Source organism: Pongo abelii, chromosome 8 (assembly GCF_028885655.2).
Source record: "Pongo abelii isolate AG06213 chromosome 8, NHGRI_mPonAbe1-v2.0_pri, whole genome shotgun sequence".
Lineage (NCBI taxonomy): Eukaryota > Metazoa > Chordata > Mammalia > Primates > Hominidae > Pongo > Pongo abelii.
Genome location: NC_071993.2, coordinates 139371580 through 139395097, shown reverse-complemented (window position 1 = coordinate 139395097; position 23518 = coordinate 139371580). Strand labels below are relative to the sequence as shown.

Sequence of the window (23518 nt, the reverse complement as noted above, 5' to 3'; positions counted from 1 at the left end):
GGTGTTGCGTGTTCTGCGTATGTCCTGTGTCTGCCCGGCCGTCAGGCCCGTGCCTGCAGTTTCTGGTTGGCCTGGACTTGGGGCGGGCAGCTCCTCAGGGCAGAGCTCCCCCAGAGCTCCAGGACCATGGCTTTGGGGTGGGTGCCTGTCTCTGTGGTCCTGGAGCTGTAAGGCTGGGGAAGGCAGAGATGGTCCTGGAGGCAGAGGAGCCCAGGACAGCACCGTGCAGTGGAGCCACCGTAGTGCCGGACAGTGCTTGGCCCTCCATAAAGGGACACATCCCTCGTGCGGCTGGGTGGTTCTGTCGTTGGAACTGTAACTGGGTAAACGGCCTGTGTGCTTCTCTCTGGTCTCGCTGGAGGAGGATGGGCTCAGCCCCTCAGCCCAGCGCTCCGGACAGGCCTGCACTGGTTTTCTCTGGGGAAATGGGTGTGGCGGGTCTATGCCCCCTCGCAGGACAGCAGCCATAGTGGACACGTGCCTAGACCTGTCCGTGAGCCCCGCTGCACCCCTGGCAAACAGGGCCCTCCTGTCCTTGGCTGGGCTGCGAGATGGAGATGACAACGGCCGAAGAACCGGCCATGCCGCGAGCAGAGTCAGAAGTCCGAGGGGATAGAATGCAGCTTCCCGTCCCCCACCCACCCTTGTCCTCTGAATCATGGCAGAAACTAGTCTTCCAGCCCTCAGCAGCTCACATGGGGGACACGGCACCCAAGTCACCACCAGGAAGGGTGGCCCGGTCCCTGCGAAGGCCCAGAGGCGTCGTGTGCTCTGTGGAAGTCTGGCGATGTCAGAGACAGGCCCGGGGGAAGGACAGGTGTGGGGGTGTGGGGAACATGGCAGGGTGGTGCACCTTGTCCTCCTCCGAGACACTGGTGAGGTGTGGGTACTGTCTGGTTCCCTTGATCACCCCCCACATGGGGGCAGAGTGGGAGATGCTGGTGTGGGGGACATCAGCTCCCACATCTGGGCCAGAGGGAGCCCCGGGAAGGAAATGCTGAGGGCCCAGGGCCTCCTCCAGGGCCACTGCCTGGGATCTGCACAGCTTTATAAGAAGCCCAGGGTCAGAGATGGGCCCGTCTGTGGTCCCCAGAGACCATGGCAGGAAATTCTCCATCACCATTGGTGCATGGGCAGGGGCCAGAGAACCGGCGGCACAAGGTGTCCCTGGCTCTCTGCTCATCATCGGCCAGCAGTGAGTGCCCAGTGACTGCGACCAGGCCCTGCTCTTGGGATGAGGACAACCATCTGGGAACATCCACGCACCCTTTATGAGACACAGCACGCACCAGCACCGCACACGCGCGCACCCTATATGAGGCACAGCGCGCGCCAGCACCGCACACACGCACCGAGAGACAGCGCATACGCACCCTTTACGAGACACAGCGCACCAGCACCACAGCCACGCACCCTTTGAGACACAGCGCGCACCAGCACCGCACACACCCTTTACGAGAGACAGCACGCACCAGCACTGCAGTCACACACCGGGGGCTCAGGTCAGAGCCTCATAGCTGCCAGGCCTTGAGTGCTGGGCCTGCGTCTGTGAGCAGCGCCCACCCTGGTGGCAGTGGCATGTGCTTCACTTCCACACACTCCCGTGCCTGCTGCCCAGCCTTCTGGGGTGGCTCTGGCTGTCCAGTGAGAAGGTGGCGGCGGGCGGGCGGGCGGGCGGGCGGGCGGGCAGGGGGGGACCCTCCCTCTGCCCCGCCCTCTGCCCCGCCGTGGCTGTTGGCTGCCCTGGCGGCCCTCTTTTCTGTGAGAGGATGAGCGCCTCCCTGCCATTCAGGGGAGAAGAGCTGCGGCCGCAGGAGTCAGACCAGCCCACAGCCAGCCAGGCCCCGCCTGTGCAGAGACGGCGTGGGGGAGAGGAGACGGGGCCTTCCATGCACAGGTGGCTTCAAACCCAGACGTCTTTAATGGGCCTGATCCACATCAGAGGCAGGATGACTCCTGTCCAGGCGGTGGGTGGCATGCACAGGTTCCTGGCTACAATGTCCTCAGTGTACAAAGCTGCTACTAAGAAGCCTACGGAAATACACAATCTGTAATAAGAGGACAGTATCTTCCTAAAGGATCGCAAAACTTCCCTGGACGAGGGCTACACGAAAGCTTAGGTGTGGGCCTTGGGGTGCGTAAAAGGGACCCTCCACGGGCGGGGCTGCGCTGCACCAAGTTCTGATGGGTCCCTGAAGTCTCAGCAGCTGTGTGAGGCAGGAGGGCTCTGCGCCCGCTTTCCTCCCGGGCCTGCGATGGGCACAGGGCTCTGAGGAGTGGCTGTGGGAGTGTGGGGCTCTGTGAGGCAGTGACTGGTGGTGGTGGGGAGGCGGCGGCAAACGCCCACCAGGCAGGACTCGGCCCCTCGCCGGTTCGCCAAGAAGCCTGGTGTCCAGCTGCTGCCACGCTGTGAGCCCGGCAGGTTCCCTGTCCCCATGCTGGGCCCAGTGGGCACTGGGGTGCCTGGGCTCAGGCTGCCGGCATTGTCCCTGCCATGTGGTGCCACCTCACCCTGGCAGTGTCATCTCCCCAGGTTCAGCTCTTCTCTTGAGGGGCTCTTGGCAGCAGGACCTGGGACCCCACAAGGAGAGCCTGTGGGGAGGGGGAAGGCAAGACCGCCAAGCACCTTCGAGAAACTTCTACAAAAGAAAACGCTAAGGAGGGGGGCGAGTGCCCCGGGGCCCCCGTGGCCTCGGGTGGGGCCAGCACGGCTCACAGGGCCGGTCCTGGGCGTCTAGGAGAGAGAGGTGATGTTGGAGCGGCCGCCGGGTGGTGCCATGATCTTCTGTGCTGTGCGTCGGGCGATGTGGTCATCAGCCTGAGACCCTGAAGAAAGGGCAAAGGTGGGCAGGGCAGGGGCAGGGGCCCTTTTCTTCAAGGTGTGAGGCAGAGTCAGTGGCTGCGTCAGTGGGGCCAGGACTGGGGAGCCCCCGCACACCTGCACCACCAGAAGGCCAAGCAGACCAGGTGCCCGGCAGGCCTCCCATCCCTGAGGCCCGGGGTGCAGGCGAGGCTGCCCAGGAGATCATGGAACCTGCGGGGACTGTGGGCTCCAGGCTGACCCCGCAGGAAGCCCTTCCTGTCCCGAGAGGAGCCCGGGCCAGTCCTGCCTCGTCCATGCTGTGGGTCCCGGGTGATGAAAGGCTGCCCCTGGCCTCCCAGACAGTGCCGGGTTCTCAGGGACCTGCCCCCAGGCCTGAGTCCCCAGGTGGTGAGCAGGGCTTTGCTGTCACCTTCCTGGGTCTGGAGAATGCACCAGAAGTGACGCCAGAGGCCAGACCCTGACAGCCTGAGCCCTCCCAGGCACTCCTGTGTATCCCTCCAGGCCCAGGACACAGCTCAGACCCCTCAGCGCTCCCAGGCATTCCTGCATGTCCCTCTGGGCCCTGGGACACAGCTCAGACCCCTCAGCTCTCCCAGGCATTCCTGTGTATCCCTCCGGGCCCCAGGACACAGCTCAGACCCTCCCTTGTGCCTCATGGTTGGTTCTGGGGCCGGCTGGGTGGGGACCTGGATTCCACATGATCCTGAGATCCTCGTCAAGGCCTCCCACCTCCCCTGAGGCTGGATCCATGCTCACTCCTGGGCTTCATGTGACAGCCTCACCCCAGTGCCACTCTCTTGAAGGTGAGGGTTCATCACAGCTGCCCTGGGCAGACAGCAGGCAGGAGGGGCCTCCCTAACTGGGCTCAGCCCTTGGCCCCCACAACACCCCCAGCATCTCCTGCCCCAGTCCCCAGCTGGCTGCCTTCCGTGTGCAGCCCCTCTGGGCACAGGTTGGGCCCTGGTACCTGAGGCCCCGGATGCTCCGGCAGAGTCCCCCACCCCCACTGGTGCCCCAGGCCCAACTCACCAGATAGGCTGAACCCCGACTGATGTAGGTTGCGCACAGGAGGGACTGAGATCTTGCCTGAGCAGGACGCGCGGGCCTGAGCACCACTCCCTGGCTTGGCAGGCACCATCACCTCGTGGACGGGCCCGTCATACAGCCCACGGGGCACGCCGTGGATCTCCGCCAGCTGCCGGGGGTGGGGACAGAGACAGGGCATGAGGGGCTGAGCATGAGCAGCTGGAGGGCTGGGCCTGCTCTGCGCCTCGCCAGTGCCAGCTTTAGGAATTTGGGGCTGCCCTGGGGGGGTGCTCACCCCACGTTCACACACGCCTCCCTCCTTGCAGTCCTCCCCACACATGTATAATGCCCGCCTGTGGTCCCACCTACACGTGTGTGCAAACGTCCCTCCTCTCAGTCTTACCAACACAGGCGCACACGCTCAACCTCCCTCCGAGGCCCCACGTGCACTTGTGTGTGCGCAGACACCACTGCAAGTGTCCCTGTGCGTGTGTGAAGCACCTGGTGGTCTGGGCAGGCCACACCTGCTGCACTGTCAGACACGGATGATGCCCGGCAAGCGTGGCATCACCACAGTAAGAGACCGGAAGGCCAAGGGGAGGGGCTCCCGTGGCTGAGCTCCTGAGAGCCCGTGTGGAGAGGAGCACATGCCCCGGTCCACAAATCAGCGTGCACATCTGTCCATGGGGAATCCCAGAAGGACCCACACTGAGGTCCAACTGGCAGCTCCCGTGGGGATCTAGGTTTCTGCTCACTTTTTATCTGTATTTTCTCTAACAACCGTGGATGACTTGGGTGGGACCCAGCTGCCGTTCACAGGCGCTTGCAGAGCTGATCCAGGGCCTGAAGGTCCCAGTGCCATGGGGGCCTCCCCTGCCATCTTGCGGGAGCAGGCTCTGCTCCACTTAGACCCACCAGGGCCCTGGGCAAGCAGCGGCCCCGCTCCGTCGTCCTGACCCCTCTGGGGGCCGGGCCAGGCTGACCAGGGGTGCGTTCTGGGCTCAGAACTCAGCGCCCACCTGCCTACCTGCACAACATCCTCACGGGTGCCGCCTTACCCTGTTGCGAGCTTTGATCCTCTTGTAGACGAAGTCCGGGAATGTTTTCCGAGGGACAAAGCGGCCCGCCCCCGGGGTGACAAACATCTTCCCGTCCTCCAGCACCACTCGGCCCTGACTTATGACCACAGCGGGCGCTCCCCGGCACTCCACTCCCTCGAAGATGTTGTACTCGACGTTCTGGGGAGAGAGGCCCGAGGGTCCAGTGCCTCCACGCCGGGGCCCAACAGTCCCATCCCCGTTGAGCCACTGGAGCACTGCGGCCGCCCAGCGTGGAGCAGGCCCGGTGTGCCTGCACTGAGCCCCCAGCAAGATGCTGGAACTGAGGGGTGGGAACTCGGGAGGAATGCCCCCCTCGGCCTACGGACCTCGTTTCTGAGTCCCATTTCTCTCGAGGACAGAGGAGACAGGCGAGGGCAGGCAGGGAGGGTCACTTCTCCCTTGGCTAGGCAGGTGCACACGCCACCGCTCTACCCCAGTGTCCTCCACGGCACAAGGGGACCACAGATGCAGCGGCCACGCAGCGAGGTGTTGTGGACAGGGCCCATTTCAGTGCCTGGCCTAGGACAGGCTGTGTGGACGGCCCTGGGATGGCTGAGGCCACTGCTGCTGCCACGTGGGCCTCTGTCCTGTGCCTCTCCTGGGAAGGCTGCCCCGGGGTCCTGGCCCCACAAAGGCCAACCCTGACTTACAGCCGCCTTCTCTTACCAGATTGTGGCTCTTGGCAGAGATGATCTTGGTGGCCTTGGGGTTCCATATGACCAGGTCAGCGTCAGAGCCCACAGCCACTCGCCCCTTCCTTGGGTAAAAATTGAAGATTTTGGCAGCATTTGTACTGGTCACCGCGACGAACTCATTCTCATCCATCTTCCCAGAGGCCTGGGGAACAAGAAGGCTGAGCTGAGGGCGAGGGGTGGGGCTGGGGTGGGGCTTGCGCGAGGACAGACACTGGGCCACCAGGACCCCACAAGGATGGATGCCAGGCCACCAGGCCCCTGTGAGGACAGACGCTGGGCCACCAGGCCCCCCACAAGGTTGGACAGCAGGACATGGGGCCCCTGCAAGGTCGGATGCTGGGCCGCTGGGACCCCACAAAGATGGATACCAGGCCCCCGCGAAGACGGGCACTAGAGTGCCACCCAGGCAGCCAAGATCCTGGGCTCCAGGACAGGGCTCCAGCCACGGCCCTCGCCATGGCAACACTCAGGGGGTAAGAACGCCTGCCAGGCTGCACTGGTGAATCAGTGAGCCCATCTCAGTGATGCCTGCTGGTCTGCCCCTTCCTGGGCGAAACCTTTCTGCATTCACTTTGTGGGTAAAGCTTCCACGAAGGTTCAGCGAGAGTGAAGCTTCAATGGCAACACCTGTGTCCCCTGAAGGACGTGACAGTCTCCTTGGGGAGCCCTGGAGGCTGGGGAGGCAGGAGCAGCTGAGGGGAAGAGCTCAGTTGCCGGGGGAGGTGGGGCTCAGGATGCGGGAGGGCGCAGGACAGGGTGGTGTGCGACGGGTCCTGAGGACATCGCAGGGGAGCACTAATGTCGCAGCGTGGAGGCCCCATGCTGACCCCTGGGCAAACACAGTGTCCAGGCAACACTAGAGTCTGCTGGGGGGCGGGGGGCTACCAGCTGCCCCCGTTGCTGTTGGAGTCTCATCTGGAGGGGCCAGAACCACGTGTCTGAGGCGCCCTGGGTGGGGGATCTGCCACCCCGGAGCCTGTGTGCTCTGATCTGTTTCACGAGTGTGCACTGGTTAGATGGGCTCCCTTCTGACCAGCCATCAGAATCCCACCCACAGCCACTTCCCAGACGGCGTGCCCCGGCCAGGTCTGTGCTCACCACACACTTCTCCCAGACCACCGACATGCGCTCCTCAATGCCGTTGGTGCCCTCGGGGATCAGCGTGAAGTTGTCCTTGCCCACAGCCTTCTGGGCAGTGGTGAAGGTGCAGTGGGCGCTGCCTGTCACCTGGAGGTCCCCGCTGAAAACAAGCCAGGGTCAGAAGGGCCCAGGGGTCCTGGCCTTCCTGAGCCGGCAGAGGCCAGGTCAGCTCCAGCCCCCTTGGCCAGCACAGCCGCAGGGGCTAGAGGTCATCTGAGCGGCTCTCGCTGGGCAGAGCTGGTGGCTCTGTGCAGGGGAGCGGGGACTGGTTCCTGCCAGGGGAGGCCCCCGCTGGGACCAAAGGGCTCAGACTTCCCCCACCCATCACTGTCTGGGCCGCCCCACGGGAGCTGTGGGAGAGGCCTGGGGTGTGAGGGCCACAGCCTTGGCAGGGTGTGCAGCGGGCGGCCGACCTGGGGCCACCTGGAGCGGCTGCTTACCTGGACAGCAGGCAGGTGAGGTGGTCTGCCGTGGTGGGGTCTGGATTGACAGGGGGTGATGTGACGAAGGCTGCGGCCTTGGCCCAGTTCTTGCTCCAGTAGTGCGAACCGTCGGTGCCCAGGCTGGCGGTGATGGGCTCCCCAAACACGACCACCCCTGCAGCATGAGGCCCATGAGAGGTGCCCCGCTGGCCACCTGCACCCCCTGGGGCCCCAAGCACTGCTGCTGCCGACACCCACGACTGCCCCTCACTTTCCTCGCCTGGGACAGCTTGTGCCCAGTCTAGAGTCCCTGGCCCTGGGCAGGAGGTGGGGCAGAGGCCTGGGTCCCGGGCAGACGTGGTTGGCCCTGGGGGTCCTTCCGGGAAAGGGAGTCTGGCCTGCGGACGCCGGGTCCTCTCTCTGCCCACACCCCACCCCAGGACCCCGGGCACTCCAGCGGGGCCAGGGCGTGCCTGTGGGCTGTGAGGCACAGTGAACTGCATGGCAGCTGACCGGCGTGGGGTGCCCTGGCCATGGCCTCACCAGGGTTCCAGCTCACAGCTGAGGCAGCTCCCACCAGTAGGTGGGGGAGAAATGCTCCCAGGTGGGGTGGGGCACCCCCCGAGAAGAGCCTGGCAGGCGGGGTACCCCTGAGAAGGGCCTGGCCTGCTGCCCCGAGGCTGCTTGGTGTCCTGAGCGAGGCCCGGGCCTCACCCCTGCAGACCTCCATTCACCTGAATGCCTCAGAGTCCTTTTCCCAGTTAACTGAGTGGGTTTCAGTTTCAACCCTCGATGCAGGAAACACATAGAAGGGCACCACCCACCACCCCCCCCACCCTGCCCAGGGACCTGCACAGCCCCAGGCAGGCCCAGAAAACGAGGTCTCTCAGGACTCAGTGGGGACAGCAGGAGGAGGGGAAACCAGATCAGATCCAGAGGCTGCCTAGGAGACACCCCCTCATTTACCCGTCACTTGGGTTCTGCGCCCAGATCCTTGGCCCTCTCCAGCCCCAGTGATTGCTGGGGCTCCCTGGTCCCTCTGAGCCCAGTAGCCTCTGGGGGACCCCACAGTCAATCCGCTGCCAATCACAGCTCTGGGTGGGCCCCCTGGGCCTGAGGCTCTCTGTAGTGCCAGGCTCCAGCGGGCTGGCATTCTGTGGGCAGGTGGCACCCCGGCTCTGGACACAGCAAATAGCAATGTGGGGGGCCCTCCATGTTGGAACTGGAATTCTCTCTTAGAGACACTCCTCATCATTCCATTCCCCCCACCCCCACACCCACTGGAAATGGGATGAGCAGCCCCATGTTTTGCCTCGGGCCCCTGGTGAGCAGCTGCTGCTCCAGCGAGGCTGGAAACTCAAGTCCAGACCCCGCCCCAATGCAGGGACTCAGGTCCAGCCCCCCACCCTGATGCGGGGACTCAGGGTCCAGCCCCCGCCGCCCAATGCGGGGACTCAGGGTCCAGCCCCCAACCCTGATGCGGGGACTCAGGGTCCAGCCCCCAACCCTGATGCGGGGACTCAGGGTCCAGCCCCCAACCCTGATGCGGGGACTCAGGGTCCAGCCCCTGCCGCCCAATGCGGGCACTCAGGGTCCAGCCCCCCGCCCCAATGCAGGGACTCAGGGCACCTACATTTCCCCAGGGCTGCACCCAGGAGGCCGAGACCATGGCACCTCGGCATCAGAGGTGGGGCTGGGTGCTCACCTCTGCGCTTGGCCTGGGCGATGGCGTCAGCCGCCCCCTTGCTCATCACCTTGGTGATGTACAGCGGGCAGTTGGCCTGCTTGGCGATGGTGACAGCTCGGTACACCGCCTCAGCCTCCACCTGGGGACGAGATGAGAGGGATGAGGCCACACGAGGGCCCTGGGACTCCAGACCAGTGTGGGCAATGGGGATGCCCAGGGGTCACCCATGGGATCCCAGGCTCAGCAGCCTAGTAGGAGCAGCCCAGCCTTGGGCTCAGTGCCTGGGCCTGCCGACACCACCTTCTGGGCCTCAGGTACAGGCTGTAGGGTTGTTGGGGGGATGGAGGACAAGTGCCTGGCACGGGGAGGATTCATGCCTCCCAGATGAGGTCAGGGGGAGCACAGTGGCAGGGCCAGGAGCCCAGGGCCAGGGTCAGCACAGCCCCAGGCAGCAGTGGTCTGGGCGGAGTTGGCTTGGGTGTGCTGTGGTGCCCTGGGATCTTACCTCCTCAGGGTGGCTGAGCACGTGGCCCTCGGGGCCAGTGATGCCGAGCTCCAGCAACCGCTTCTGCTCCTAAAGAAACCAACAGGATGCCTTGCTCCAGCCCTGAAGGGAGGCTGGGCCTTGGATGCTAAGCCCAAGGCTGGGAGGCCCCATTCCCCAAGTGGTCCTGGACCCTCAGGCCTCCCAGAATTTCCCAGCCACAGAACACTCAGAATAGAGGGTAGAGGGGCTTGGAGAGGTGCGATTCCTGCTCCCTGAGTTACCAAGGAGGGGACAGCTCGGATAGGGGAAAGTGGCTCGCCCAAGGCTACAGGGCTCCTGACTGATGGCGCCAAGACCCCACCCCCCTACTATGCCCATCAGGCTGCCTCCCCCAGCGGGGGCATGTGTGGGAGTGTGCACGGGCAGGGAGGGCTCTGCAGGTCAGGAGTGGACAACCGCTCCTTCCTCCAGCACTGCCCTTCCGTGGAGATTTGCACTACAGCGTTTACTCGTGTCAGGGAAGACACGGTACCGGCCAGGAGAAGCAGCCCCAATACTGAGGCTCCCTCCCGCTGTATGTGGAGCATCTGCTGGACCCAGGATGACCTCCTGACGGTGCAGCCGGGGCCTGGCCTTGGGCCACAGAAGTGTCTGTGATGCCCCGATGCCCTCGCAGCTGGACGGGTGGACGAGGACACTGGGGACCCCCCACGTGCCCCTGCCCGAGTGCCACCACCTTCCTGTAGAGCTCAGGAGGTGGGCAGAGCCCGTCCCGCCCCAGGAAGTCTCACTGTGGGTTTGCAGTGTCAGGGAGGTGTGTCCTGTGTGGTGACCCCCACTGAGGTCCTACAGGGATGGGGTGCCCCACTCTCTGAACTCCATCTGTACTTGTGGGTGCCTGAGCTAGAGGGGAAAACAAGGTGCAGGGCCCAGGGGCTTGGGGGCCAGGCTGCCTCACAGCCCCAAGGGCCTGGGGGGTCGGTGCCACTGCACGCGGGCTCAGGCCCTCCCCAGCCCAATGGGGTGTGTCTGAAGGATGTGGCCCTGTCAACATGGGTGCCCTTGGCTGGAAGGTGGTAACCCAACCCCCAGAGGGGACCCTGCTCCACAGGAGGGGCCTTGATCCATGGGGTTGACACTTTGGTTTTGAGGTATTTTGGATAAGAAGTGTTGATCAAGGAGAAGCTGTTTTATGGCCTCAAAGCTCCCCACCATCCCCCAGTCTCTCTAACTCACTGGTTGACCTTTGATTCGGGGTAAGCTGTAACCCTCCCTCAAGGTTTTGTGGGATTCTGTGCTGATGTCTGCGTATCATGAAGGTCACCCTCAGACCCCCGCCCCGCCCCACAGGCAGCCCCTGCCCCACGGCACGTCCTGTGCCTGCCCCACAGCAGCCCTGCCCCACGGCACCTCCTCCACGATGTCCCCATTCTCAGCGTGCACCTGGGCCAAGGCCCCCAGGTCCCGGATGATGCTGAAGATCTCGTACATCTGGGAAGAGAAGTGGTGGGATCCTGGGTGGGACTGCACCTGCACCAGCAGCAGCCTGGGACACACCTGCCCACTCCCTTCTCCACGCCTGCCCTTACCTGGCTGTCGCTGCACTGGCACCGGTCCTTGTATGCCATGAAGACTAGGAAGGAGTTCACGCCTGGAGAAGAGGCAGGGGCCAGAGGCTCAGCCATCGCCAGTCAGACAACCCAAGGAGCCTCTGCTGCTCCTGCCCACTGGAGGGTTGGGGGTCTTGGGCCCCTCCCCCGCAGTGCTTCCCTCGCTGGCTGGCCAGCCCTGCAAGCAGACCCCCGCTTCCATGCACACACCAGCAAGCTGGGAAGTGAGGTGGAGGCAGCTACATCCAGGCCCTCCTTGCCTGTTCCTGTGCTCCGGGTTAGGAACTGATTGTCCACCCAGCGGCAAATGTAGGTGAGAACCCCTCACACCCATCCAGCAGACCCCCCATTACTGGAAGAGCCACTGTGCCTGGGCTCTCGGCCTGAGTTCCACTGGCTCCCTCCTGGAAGTGCGGCCCGGGCCGCGCTGTGCTGGTGACCTGCATTCTGGCAGTCCAGCACATCCAGCACCTGCCTGCAGGGCCTTGGAGCCCCACTTGCCATGCCTGGCTCACAGTGCAGGCTTGTGGGACCGCCCAGATCTCAGGGCTGGGCCCTCTTGTTTCCTGAGCAGCCAGAGCCCATCCACCTCCCCCAGGACTCGGGACTTGTGTGGGGACCGGCCTGGGCCTGGAGGCAGGATCCCAACCTCCCATCACTCAAGCCCACCCAGCCCATGGCACCCCCTCCTCGCTGGGTAGAAAGTGCTAGTGTGACAAGCTAAGGCACACTGGGGAAACTGAGTCACCCTGTGCCCCCCCCCCCCAAGCCATCCCTCCAGGTAGCAACCTGCATGTGACCTGGAGTTTGGGGTCTGCCCCCGAGCGTCTGATGAAGGTGATGGTTGGGATGCAGTGCTGTCCCTGCAACACCACCCCATGGGCACAGGACCAATGACTCCTGCATGGCGCTTGGGGAGCAGAGGCCCCAGCACTGCCAACACAGGGTGAGAGGAGGTGCAGGCCCTGCTTCCACCTCTGCTCTGAGACACGAGGCCACAGGCCCCCGGGTCCACTCACAGAACAGCATGGGTGGCAGAGCAGCTGCCTGGAGTGAGGCCTAGGGACTGAGGATTGACGGGCTCCACCAGCCCCCAGGCAGGGAGGTGAGGGGTCCTGACATCAAGGGGCCCGTCACCCTCTGGGGAATGGGAACCCAGAGGAATGGCCTTGAAGAAATGCCCCTGCCTCCTTCAGGTCTGTAGGGAATGGGTAGCAGGCGTCCCTGGGTGTGCCAGGGCCTGACAGCCTCCTGGACTTGCTTGGGCTCCATCCCGCCCCCACCTCCAGGATGGAAGCTGTGGGCCGGACTCAGATTAGGAGAGATCGGTTATAATCAGATATGCCACTTGTCAAACCCACTATGAAACTCTGATGTGGTTTTAGCTTCAGGGTTTTTTGTGGGGAAAAATGTTAACTTGTTTATAGACTGATTTGTTTTAGCATCGGTGACAACAAAGAGATACGGATTTAAAAGGCTCTTGCTCTGAAAGGATCCCCAGATGCTACGAGAATGGGGAACCGCTGCTCTTCCACCCTGGGCAGCCTCTTTTTCTAAGAAACGAGGGACCTGCTGCATCTTTTCACCGGGAGGACAATTCCAGGATGGGTCCCTAGGATTGGGAAAGAGAAGGCCTCTTGGTCTAGAGCCTCTGAAGGTGAGATGGGCCTTCAAATGACTTTTCTCAAACTTCCACTCAAACCTGGACAACAGCCCCCAGGGCAGAGCAGCACCATCGGCAGGACACAGGGTCAGGGCAGAGGCCCCTCCACCAGGCTCCATGCCCGCCCTCCAGCCCCTCCAGCCGCCCTCACCCTTCTCCTTGACCAGGGCCTCCAGCTCCTCCTTGATGCTCTCGTGCCATCGGGTGATGTCCACATGCAGGGAGTAGTCGCAGCAAGCCGCGCCGTCCGCCCGCTCCCGCCACTGCTCGTAGGCTGCCAGCAGGCTCACACCCGTGTCAGGGAAGACATGGTCCACTGTGAAGGCAGCACGGTCAGCAGCTTCCCCCACCGGTCCCTGGTTCCCACCTCTGCCTCCTCCACGGGAGATTCTGTTTCACGTTCCCAAGAGACCAGAGGACCATTTGAAGGAGACACAGCAGAGGCCACCGGCCCCTGAGAGAGGATGACACTGCCACGAACCTGTTCTGTCGCTTTGTTCAAAGAGGAACCTTCTGTCCCAAGTCCCCCAGCCACCCTCTGAGCACAGAAGGGAGAGGGGAGAGAGGAAGAGCCCCACCCCAAACCATCCCCACTCCCACATCGCACTTGGAGGAGCACAGGAGGTCAGGGCTTTGCCCTGCCTTCAGCTCCTGTCTCAGGCTGGGTGAGGCACCCCCAGAGCCAGGCTGGGCCAGTGCGCTGTCCAAGGTGCTGGGCTCCGCCTCTGGGTGCCTTCCTAGAACAGTGGGAGCTGTTTCCACAAGACTTGAAAGGGGCCATCCTGCCCCTGCACACAGCCATCCTGCTGCTGCCCCACCAACCACACACCCAAGGCCCAAACACTGCTCACTGGCCTCTCCTGGTACAGCCGGAGACAGCTCCGAGCCAGGTGGTCTGACAGGAGGGCGCGCCCACCAGGGATGCCTTCCTCCAGCACAGCCCTCCCTCGGGCCCCCATGCATCCCAACAGGATGAAGTGGGCACCCACTCTCCCTGCAGCCACCCACAGTGCCAGCCTGGGCCTGCAGGCCAAGGAAGACAGAGGCAGGACAGAGGCCAGCCTCGTGTCTGTGGTGTTTCTCTGTCTTCGCAGGGACCCACAGCTGGCCGGGTGCCTTGGCACTGGCACGAGGCAGGTGGTCTCGACTGTGCAGACGTCCTGACCAGCTTGGGCCGCCCCCTGAAGGGCGTGAGCAGTGGCCAGTCTCCTCAGATTGCAAGGTGGGCTGCTGCTGGTTTTTCCTCCCTTTGTGGCTGAGTAAACCAAACCAAGCTGTGATTTGGTAATGGCTAAATGTCCCCGCGAGGTGTCTCAGGGTCCTCAGAGCTGCCCTCCCCAGCGTGCCAGGGACACAGAGCAACTGGCGTGCATTAACTCACACATGCCTCACAAGCTCATGAGGCCAGTGTTTTACAGATCAACAAAGTGTGACTTATAAAAAAAAGCCAGCTGAGTTTATCTGGAGTCACACAGCTAGAAAACCATAGAACCAGGTTCAGCTAGGTTCCTCAGACCCGTTCTCAACCTCAGCAGTGATGTCTGTGCCAGACGGATGCAGCAGAGTGAATGGCACCCAAGGCCACACAGTGCAGTCAAGGTCTAGGCTGTGGGGCCTCGTCCTGGCTCCTGAGCTCACCACGTGCTCATGGTGGGCAGGCAGACTCCCCTCACCCGCCTGTTAAACTAGGCTTAGCTGAGCCCAGCTGGGCTGAGCTCAGAGGGTTTTAGGAGGAGAGCACGTGAGCCGATGGGTGTCAGGATAGAGCCCGTGCCGGGCACGCAGCCAGCATTACAGAAATAGCAACTCTGGTTATTTTCTGATGGGATAATAATGAGCATTGCTTTTATCTTTTTCTAAAAATATAGTCTCCATCCTTAACTCTTCTTGACGTGAGCAAGAACCTTCCAGTTATCAAGCTCCCAAGCCGTGTAGCTCAAGGTCAGACATGTATCTGGCATTTCAGAAAGCAAGACCCCTCCCCTCGCCCAAGGCATTTGAGTTTTCCAAACCCCAGCTCTGGGCCGGCTACTAGTGCCCAGGGAAGAACAAGTGGACACACGTCAGTCACTGATTTCCACTCCTGGAAATCCCAGGAGCATTCCAGAGCTGGCCACGCAGAAACACCCAGAGCGAGACACAGGGATAAGAAAGGCACTCCAGGTTCTCAGACAGATGCAATAAAGGGAGACAGCTGAGCAAGGCACCTTGAGGAGACACGCCTCCTCCCGCACACACCTGGCCAGGGGGAGGGGCGGCAGACGCTGGCTGCCCCCTGTAGAGGAGGAGACCCAGACACTCACAGATCATGGTGGTTCCTCCTGCTAGCGCTGCCTTGGTGCCCTGACAGAAGTCGTCAGCCGGGGTCATGCCCAGGACGGGCATCTGCAGCCTTGTATGGACGTCAACGCCACCGGGAAGGACCATCAGGCCGTGGGCGTCAATGGTCTTGATGCCCCCAGGGACGATGAGGTTTTCTCCGATTTGTCTGAAAGCAGCAGAGATTTCACTGGTTACAGGGAGCCCAGGTCAGAGCCCAGATGGGCTCCCAGCAACGCAGCAGAGCTAAAGCGTTTGCGTGAGCTCCAAACCCCGAGGAAAAGGCCAGCACGGCCGGCCACTCACTGGACTAGCTCCTCGGGAGTGCCAGGGAGCAAAGCATCCCTCAGCGCAGCTCAGGACGGTCACTGCAGGGTCTAGCCTCACGCAGACGCCACGCCCTGTGGTTTTCCACTCAGGTCCCTGGTTGCTACTTTTTTGACTAGAGGAGGGAGCGGCTTGACAAACAGAAGCAGGTGCACTAATAGGTGTGCGCACCAGTATTTAGGAAGCACCTGCTGTGAGCCAGGCACCGTACTAAGTGCCGTGATGAACAAAGAAACGCGGAAGCCGGTGTCCTGCTTTCGCCCCACAGCCACCCGACATACCTCTGCCCTCACCAAAGGCTGGGGCTCTGACAGTGGCCACCAGCTTACTGCTGCCAAGGATGGGTTTGGAAAAGAAGAAACCTCTCCCATGGATTTCACCCAAAAGTCAATGCCTGGATACCACGTGACCAGTGTGTGTACACGAGCTGGGTACTATTTTCATCTGCCTGGATACCACGTGATCAGTGTGTGTACACGAGCTGGGAACATACTTTCAACTGCCTGGATACCACGTGACCAGTGTGTGCACACGAGCTGGGTACTATTTTCAACTGCCTGGATACCACGTGACCAGTGTGTGCACATGAGCTGGGAACGTACTTTCAACTGCCTGGATACCACGTGACCAGTGTGTGTACATGAGCTGGGAACATACTTTCATCTGCCTGGATACCACGTGACCAGTGTGTGTACACGAGCTGGGAACATACTTTCATCTGCCTGGATACCACGTGACCAGTGTGTGCACACGAGCTGGGAACATACACTTTCAACTGCCTGGATACCACGTGACCAGTGTGTGTACACGAGCTGGGTACTATTTTCATCTGCCTGGATACCACGTGATCAGTGTGTGTACACGAGCTGGGAACATACTTTCATCTGCCTGGATACCACGTGACCAGTGTGTGTACACGAGCTGGGAACATACTTTCATCTGCCTGGATACCACGTGACCAGTGTGTGTACACGAGCTGGGAACATACTTTCATCTGCCTGGATACCACGTGACCAGTGTGTGCACACGAGCTGGGAACATACACTTTCAACTGCCTGGATACCACGTGACCAGTGTGTGTACACGAGCTGGGTACTATTTTCATCTGCCTGGATACCACGTGATCAGTGTGTGTACACGAGCTGGGAACATACTTTCATCTGCCTGGATACCACGTGACCAGTGTGTGTACACGAGCTGGGAACATACTTTCATCTGCCTGGATACCACGTGACCAGTGTGTGTACACGAGCTGGGAACGTACTTTCAACTGCCTGGATACCACGTGACCAGTGTGTGTACACGAGCTGGGAACATACTTTCATCTGCCTGGATACCACGTGACCAGTGTGTGTACACGAGCTGGGTACTATTTTCATCTGCCTGGATACCACGTGACCAGTGTGTGTGCACATGAGCTGGGAACATACTTTCATCTGCCTGGATACCACGTGACCAGTGTGTGTACACGAGCTGGGTACTATTTTCATCTGCCTGGATACCACGTGACCAGTGTGTGTACACGAGCTGGGAACATACTTTCATCTGCCTGGATACCACGTGACCAGTGTGTGTACACGAGCTGGGAACATACTTTCAACTGCCTGGATACCACGTGACCAGTGTGTGCACACGAGCTGGGAACATACACTTTCAACTGCCTGGATACCACGTGACCAGTGTGTGTACACGAGCTGGGAACATACTTTCATCTGCCTGGATACCACGTGACCAGTGTGTGTACACGAGCTGGGAACATACTTTCAACTGCCTGGATACCACGTGACCAGTGTGTGTACACGAGCTGGGAACATACTTTCAACTGCCTGGATACCACGTGACCAGTGTGTGTACACGAGCTGGGTACTATTTTCATCTGCCTGGATACCACGTGACCAGTGTGTGTACACGAGCTGGGAACGTACTTTCAACTGCCTGGATACCACGTGACCAGTGTGTGTACACGAGCTGGGTACTATTTTCATCTGCCTGGATACCACGTGACCAGTGTGTGTACACGAGCTGGGAACATACTTTCAACTGCCTGGATACCACGTGACCAGTGTGTGTACACGAGCTGGGTACTATTTTCAACTGCCTGGATACCACGTGACCAGTGTGTGCACATGAGCTGGGAACGTACTTTCAACTGCCTGGATACCACGTGACCAGTGTGTGTACATGAGCTGGGAACATACTTTCATCTGCCTGGATACCACGTGACCAGTGTGTGTACACGAGCTGGGAACATACTTTCATCTGCCTGGATACCACGTGACCAGTGTGTGCACACGAGCTGGGAACATACACTTTCAACTGCCTGGATACCACGTGACCAGTGTGTGTACACGAGCTGGGTACTATTTTCATCTGCCTGGATACCACGTGATCAGTGTGTGTACACGAGCTGGGAACATACTTTCATCTGCCTGGATACCACGTGACCAGTGTGTGTACACGAGCTGGGAACATACTTTCAACTGCCTGGATACCACGTGACCAGTGTGTGTACACGAGCTGGGTACTATTTTCATCTGCCTGGATACCACGTGACCAGTGTGTGTACACGAGCTGGGAACATACACTTTCAACTGCCTGGATACCACGTGACCAGTGTGTGTACACGAGCTGGGAACATACTTTCATCTGCCTGGATACCACGTGACCAGTGTGTGCACACGAGCTGGGAACATACTTTCATCTGCCTGGATACCACGTGATCAGTGTGTGCACACGAGCTGGGAACATACTTTCATCTGCCTGGATACCACGTGACCAGTGTGTGTACACGAGCTGGGAACGTACTTTCAACTGCCTGGATACCACGTGACCAGTGTGTGTACACGAGCTGGGAACGTATTTTCATTTTCGGCAGAAACTTACTTTACCAAGCCGTCTTCCACGTGCACGTCAGCGTAAAAGGACTGGTCGTCATTCACGATCCTCCCACCTCTGATGAGAAGGCGGTCACTCTGTTGGGAACAACAAAGGATAATTACTCTCCAAACTGAGTTACTCAGTAACACCCTTGGTGCAACTCCTTCCTCTGAAATTATGATTGAAACATTCAGGCAAAATTTCTAGACATAAAAACGAGCACAAAAGCCTGCAGCGGTTTACTATTCCCCAAGAAGTGGCACCAGGCGCTCAAAAACAGCTGCCCCTGGAAGCGCCACGTACGCCCCGGAGCTGCTGCTCAGGCCTCACTGAGGGCAAAGCCCGTGTTGGTGAAAGTGTGGCAGTGCCACAGGTCATATTTATATCTTCTAATTTACCACTGGATTGAGGAAACCCAGCCTGAGGTGGGAGGTGAACACTGTCTCATGGCCTCCTGTGCAGCCTCAGGGATCCTGCTCTCCTCCACCCGGTCTTCCACCCACATGGAGGAGGCTGGGAGCTGACGGAGCTGGACTTTGGTTCCACCCAAACACGACAGACCAGTGATGGTGCCAGGAGGTGGAGGCAGAGCAGCGCCCCCACAGGCATGGTCCCCACCCCAGGAGGCTGCCTCCCACTGAGGGGAGACCAACAGCAGCAAAAACACATGTGCACAGATCATCACAAATGGTGACGAATGTGCACAGCACATTGAGGGCACCATGGCAGGGCCGTGAGAGAGGCGCTGGGAGAAGGACCTCTGGGGCCGGGGTGGCTGACACAGGGGCAAGGTGGACATGGTGAGCATTCCAGCCAGGAAGCAGCCTGGCCCTGGGGCAGGAAAGGGCTTGAGCTGCCATCAGCAGACCTGGGAGAAGGCCGAGGGCTGGAACCTTCTGGTGGGGTGGTGGTGCCAGAGGCAGGTGGGTGCCCAGAGCTTGGCAGGGGCAGGATATGTAGACCTGGGGACTCCATGGCTGCCCCGACTGGGGGCCTTAAGCAGGTTTCAATCCTGGTTTGATGTTTTAAAGAGATCGCCTTGGCTGCTGTGTTAGAAAGTAGATTGTAATGTTTAACAATGGAAGCGGGATCATTGCTGGGGTGATTTCTGAGTGAGATGAGGGGCTCTGGGACAGGACTATGGGAAAGGACGGGAGGAGAGTGGATTCCAGAGAGGCTGGGAGTCAGAATGGCAGGACTTGCTGACCAAGAGGCCATGGGTGTGATGGGGAAGAGACGGGGTGACCTCAGGTTTCAGTGCAGCTCGGACGCACTCCCAGTGGGGCACAGAGCGTCAAGCTGGTGAGGCTGGCTCTTTGTGGGTCAGCCCTGGCAGCACAGAGCTGTGGCATTAGACAGGGATTGACTCCAGTGCTTGGCAGTCATAAATCTACTTCTAAGAATCCTACCAGATGGCCGGGAAGCAGAAGATTAGGCAGAAAGTGGGGTGTCACTGATGGGACTCTGCATGACCGTCAGAGGTGAAGACCTGACCTCAGTGGAGAATGGGGGAGAAAAACACAAAAAAGGAATGAAAGGAGGTGGAGAAGGACACACGCACGGGCTGGACTCGGCAGTGCTTTTCCCTTCACGGTCTCGCGTGCGCCTCAGCACGCCCTGCAACTGACCAGGCAGGACTGACCGTCTGCATTTAACAGGGAGGTCTGGCCGCCTGCTCTGGGTTTCCAGGGCCCACCCATAGGTGGCCAGGGCCCTAGCCTGGGGCTGCAGCCTTCACACACCGTCAGTCTGAAGCCAAGAACATTAAACTGAAATGCACAATTGGTAAAACTCTCAGAATGAGAAGGAGTTCATTATCTAGGAGCTCCATTGTAGGATTCACTGCTGACATGTAACTGTGGGGCTGTATTTTCAGGATCCCAGTGACTTGTCAACTACTACCCCATAGTCTACAAACGGTTGGCAGAGTAAGACCCAGGCCAGACCCAACCCTCTACCTGTCCTCATACAGCCCTAGGCTAAGAATGGTTCTTGCATATTCACTGAAAACAATAACAAGAGTATATCATGACTCAAAAATTCTGTGAAGTTTACACTGCAGCATCCACAGATAAAGTTTTGTTGGAACACAGTGGTGCCCACTGACTTCCTAAGTGTCCAGGACTGCTTTCCTGGCAGGGCCAAGCAGCCGCGACAGGAACAGCGTGGTCCACAAAGCTGACACCATTTACTCTCGGGCCGGATGTGGAAGAAGTTTTAGACCCTTGGTCTACAGAGCTGTCTGTTCCCAGCCGCCGCACCTCTCCTCCTCCTGCCCAGTCCCAGCTTAGCGCCAGGCTCAGCCCTGACCCGGCACCACCATGCATTTGCAGAGCCTCTGTGGCCGCATCAGGCCCTGGCTGCCTTCCCGGCGCTGTCCCTCCTCTTCACTTTCCACCCCTCCCAGGGGACCCATGCATTTTCAAGAAAGCCCTAGAAAATGCAACCAGGCAGAAGGAGGCTTAAGGAGGCTTGAGGAGATGTGTGGTCTGGGCTCTCTGCTCATAGGCACCCAAGTGTTCAGGCACCTGCACTGAGACTGGGTTTGGAACCCAGAGGAGACGCAGCTGGGGTGTGGGGCCATGCTCTTCTTACTACACTCATCCAGATGAAGGTGAAAGTTCCCGGGAAGCAGCCGCCCCTCCGCACTGACATGGTTGCCTGACCTGCCCTGGGAAGGGGTCCTCCTGCCACCCCAAAACTCGACCCCCACATGCCGGATGGCTAGCAAGACCTCCTGCATCAAGACCAGACCCAGCCGGGCAGAACCCTCTGGAGGCAGCAGCCCCTCCCGTCTGGAGAGAGGAGGGCTCCTTCCTCGCTCAGCGTCTCAGGGAGTGGAGCCCACAGCCCACGGCTCGAGCTAATATCAGAGGTCAGACCCCACGGCCCTCCCGCCGAGGCCAAGTCCAGAATCGGGTCTGGGACCCCATGGACTCCCCCGCCCAGGTCCTGCCGGGTCCCGAAGCCTCCTTCCTCCCACCCCAATCTCCCGCCGCCCGAGTGGGGAGGCTTTGTTTCTGGCAGACCGGGACCTCCCGCGCCGGTGCGTGTGGGTGCTGGGGAGGGGCCTCTGCTCTCGAAGGTTCAGGGGCTGCCGGGGCTCCCGGCCAGTGGCCCTTGACCGCTCGCTTTCCTTGGAGTCGCTGAAGCCAGTTTAGTGGAAGGGTTCGGGGCCACCAGGGACTCCGGCCAGAGCGGCTGGGGCTAAATCGCTTTGTCTCGGACAAAGAGCTCCCGACGCGGCGCCAGTGCGTCCAAGGGGCGGGCGGCCCACGGGCTGCGCCGGGAACGGCATCTCCCCGCGCCCCGGACCAGCCCGGGCCAACAAAGGGCCGCGTCCGCCCGCCTCGCCCACCCGACCGCCGTGGGAGGAAGGAGCCTCTAGCGCTCCGAGAGACAGGCCGCCCGGTCCCGGCTTCTCCCAGGGCGCAGCCGAGGCTCCCGGAAGCCGGCAGGGCCGGGTCGGGCCTGGATGCCCCGCTCCGTAAGAGGGTCTGCGCGGCGCTCGCGGGGACTCTCGGACCCCGGGGCGCGAAGGAGCCGGGCAGGGAAGGGCGGGCGCCAGGACAGGCGCCAGACGCAAAGGCAGGGACCCCCCCACGCACAAGGCCAGGAGGGTCCGCCCCGCGTCCAGGCCCCACTCCGGGCGGCGGGCAGGGGGCGCCGGGCGAAGCGGGGCCGGGCTCACCGTGATCCGGGGGATGCTTTTCTTGCCCTGGAAGGACATCCTGCTCCTGGGTGTCTCTGGCAGGGGCTGCACGAGCGGGGGCGGGCGGGGGAACGCGTGAGCCGGGACGCGTGCGTGGGGGCGGCGGGAGACAGACTGCGAGCGCGCGGGGCCGCAAAGCTGCGTTCCGGTCCCGCCCCCGATAGGCCCCGCCCCACCCCGGCTCCGCCCCCGACGTGCCCCGCCCCCGGTAGGGCCCGCCCCCCGGAGGCCCCGCCCCGCCCCGGGCCCCGCCCCACCCCGCCCATCAGCCCCGCCCCCGCCCTCAGCCGCTCCTTCGCATTAAAGCCCCCCACGCTGGGGCGGCCGCAGGATCTGATCTCTGCACCACGGGCCCCCGCGCGGACCCGCGGACGAGCGCTGGGTGGGGATTTCAACCTGCTCCAGCTGATGTGTGCGGAGTTTGCACCCCGGGGAGACGAGGGAGAGAGTCGGGCCACGTCCTGCCAGGCCCCGCCCGCGCCCCGCTGTCCTCCAGCGCGGAATCCAGGTCCCGGGAGACGCGAGGCGCCCAAGGCCCCGGGATTCCGAGCCAGTCAACCCCGGGCCGCGACGCTCTGGGAACCGCACCCGTCCAGGAAGGCGCCTTGGCCAAAGTCGGCTCCTTCGCAGATGACCCGGGCCGGGGTCCGAGCGCCAGGCTGTGACCCCGCGAGGCTGTTCCACGCTGGCCGCGAGAGACGGAGGGCAGGAGGAGGGGCGCGAATAGGAGAGACAGAGACGGCGAGACAGAAAGAGGCGCTCGCGCTCCCCAGGGACCGGGACGCGGTGGCGGGCGGGACCTCGGGCGGGCGGGGGGCCGGTGGTCGCAGGACCCAGAAGGCTCAGGACCTTTACGGATGGGGAGGACCCAGCAGGGGGGAGCGGGGGCGCGGGAGCCCCACGCCCGGCGTCCTCCGGGTGCGAGGGTCTCGGGGAGTCCGAGGCCAGGCCCACGGCCTCTGTCCCGCGGCCACTACCTGCTGGGGGTCCCGGACCTGGGCCACACCGGGCTGCCCTCGGGGACTTGCTGCGGCCGTTGAGGGGTCTCCGCAGTGCTGGCCCGACTGCTCCGAGTCTCCGCGCGCCCCGCAGACTCGCCTCCCAACCCGAGGGCCCGGGCGGCCGCCACCCAGCGCGTCCAGCGGCAGCGTCTTGCTCTCGAAGGCGTCCTTCACGCAGCGGAACACGCAGCCGAGCTTGGGCCGGGCCAGAGGCCTCGCGGGCTCCTGAGGCTGCCGCGCGGTCATGGCAGGAGCGGGCGACAGGATCCGGTCTCGGAGCCTCCTGTAGCGAGGTCTGTGCGGCAGGTGCACTGGGCGGACCTGGCGGCCGCGCCCTCTCCCCGCCTCCTGCAGCCCCGCCGCGTTGCGCGGAGCTGGCGCTGTCCACGTGGCGGGTGCTGAACGCCCCATTCTGGCCCCTGGGTGCTCGCTTAGTCCCGGCCACGCGCGGCTGCTCGCCCTCGGGACACGCTGGGCGCTGGGCGCTGGGAAGGCCGGGCAGGGAGCGCGCACTGGAGAAACCGCTATGGGAATCCCGGCCACATTTCCAGGCCCCTTGGGCCGTCCCACGCCAGACAAGAAAGCCCTGACTCCGAAACCCTGGGCGAGTGTGGAGGGCGCACGGGGG

General features: G+C 61.9%; 1 protein-coding gene across 1 annotated transcript; it reads right to left on the bottom strand.

The window, feature by feature from the left end:
• Positions 1-1898: 1898 nt before the first annotated feature.
• Positions 1899-22090, bottom strand: DPYSL4 (dihydropyrimidinase like 4). Its single transcript, XM_002821288.5, has 14 exons — positions 21869-22090; positions 18184-18272; positions 14958-15142; positions 12806-12970; positions 10971-11032; positions 10792-10872; positions 9400-9468; positions 8913-9033; positions 7226-7382; positions 6744-6885; positions 5617-5787; positions 4909-5088; positions 3854-4019; positions 1899-2826 (listed from the first exon to the last, which is right to left on the bottom strand). Exons 1-14 carry the CDS (start codon positions 21905-21907, stop codon positions 2735-2737), a joined length of 1719 nt encoding a protein of 572 aa, XP_002821334.4. The 5' UTR covers positions 21908-22090; the 3' UTR covers positions 1899-2734.
• Positions 22091-23518: the final 1428 nt, after the last annotated feature.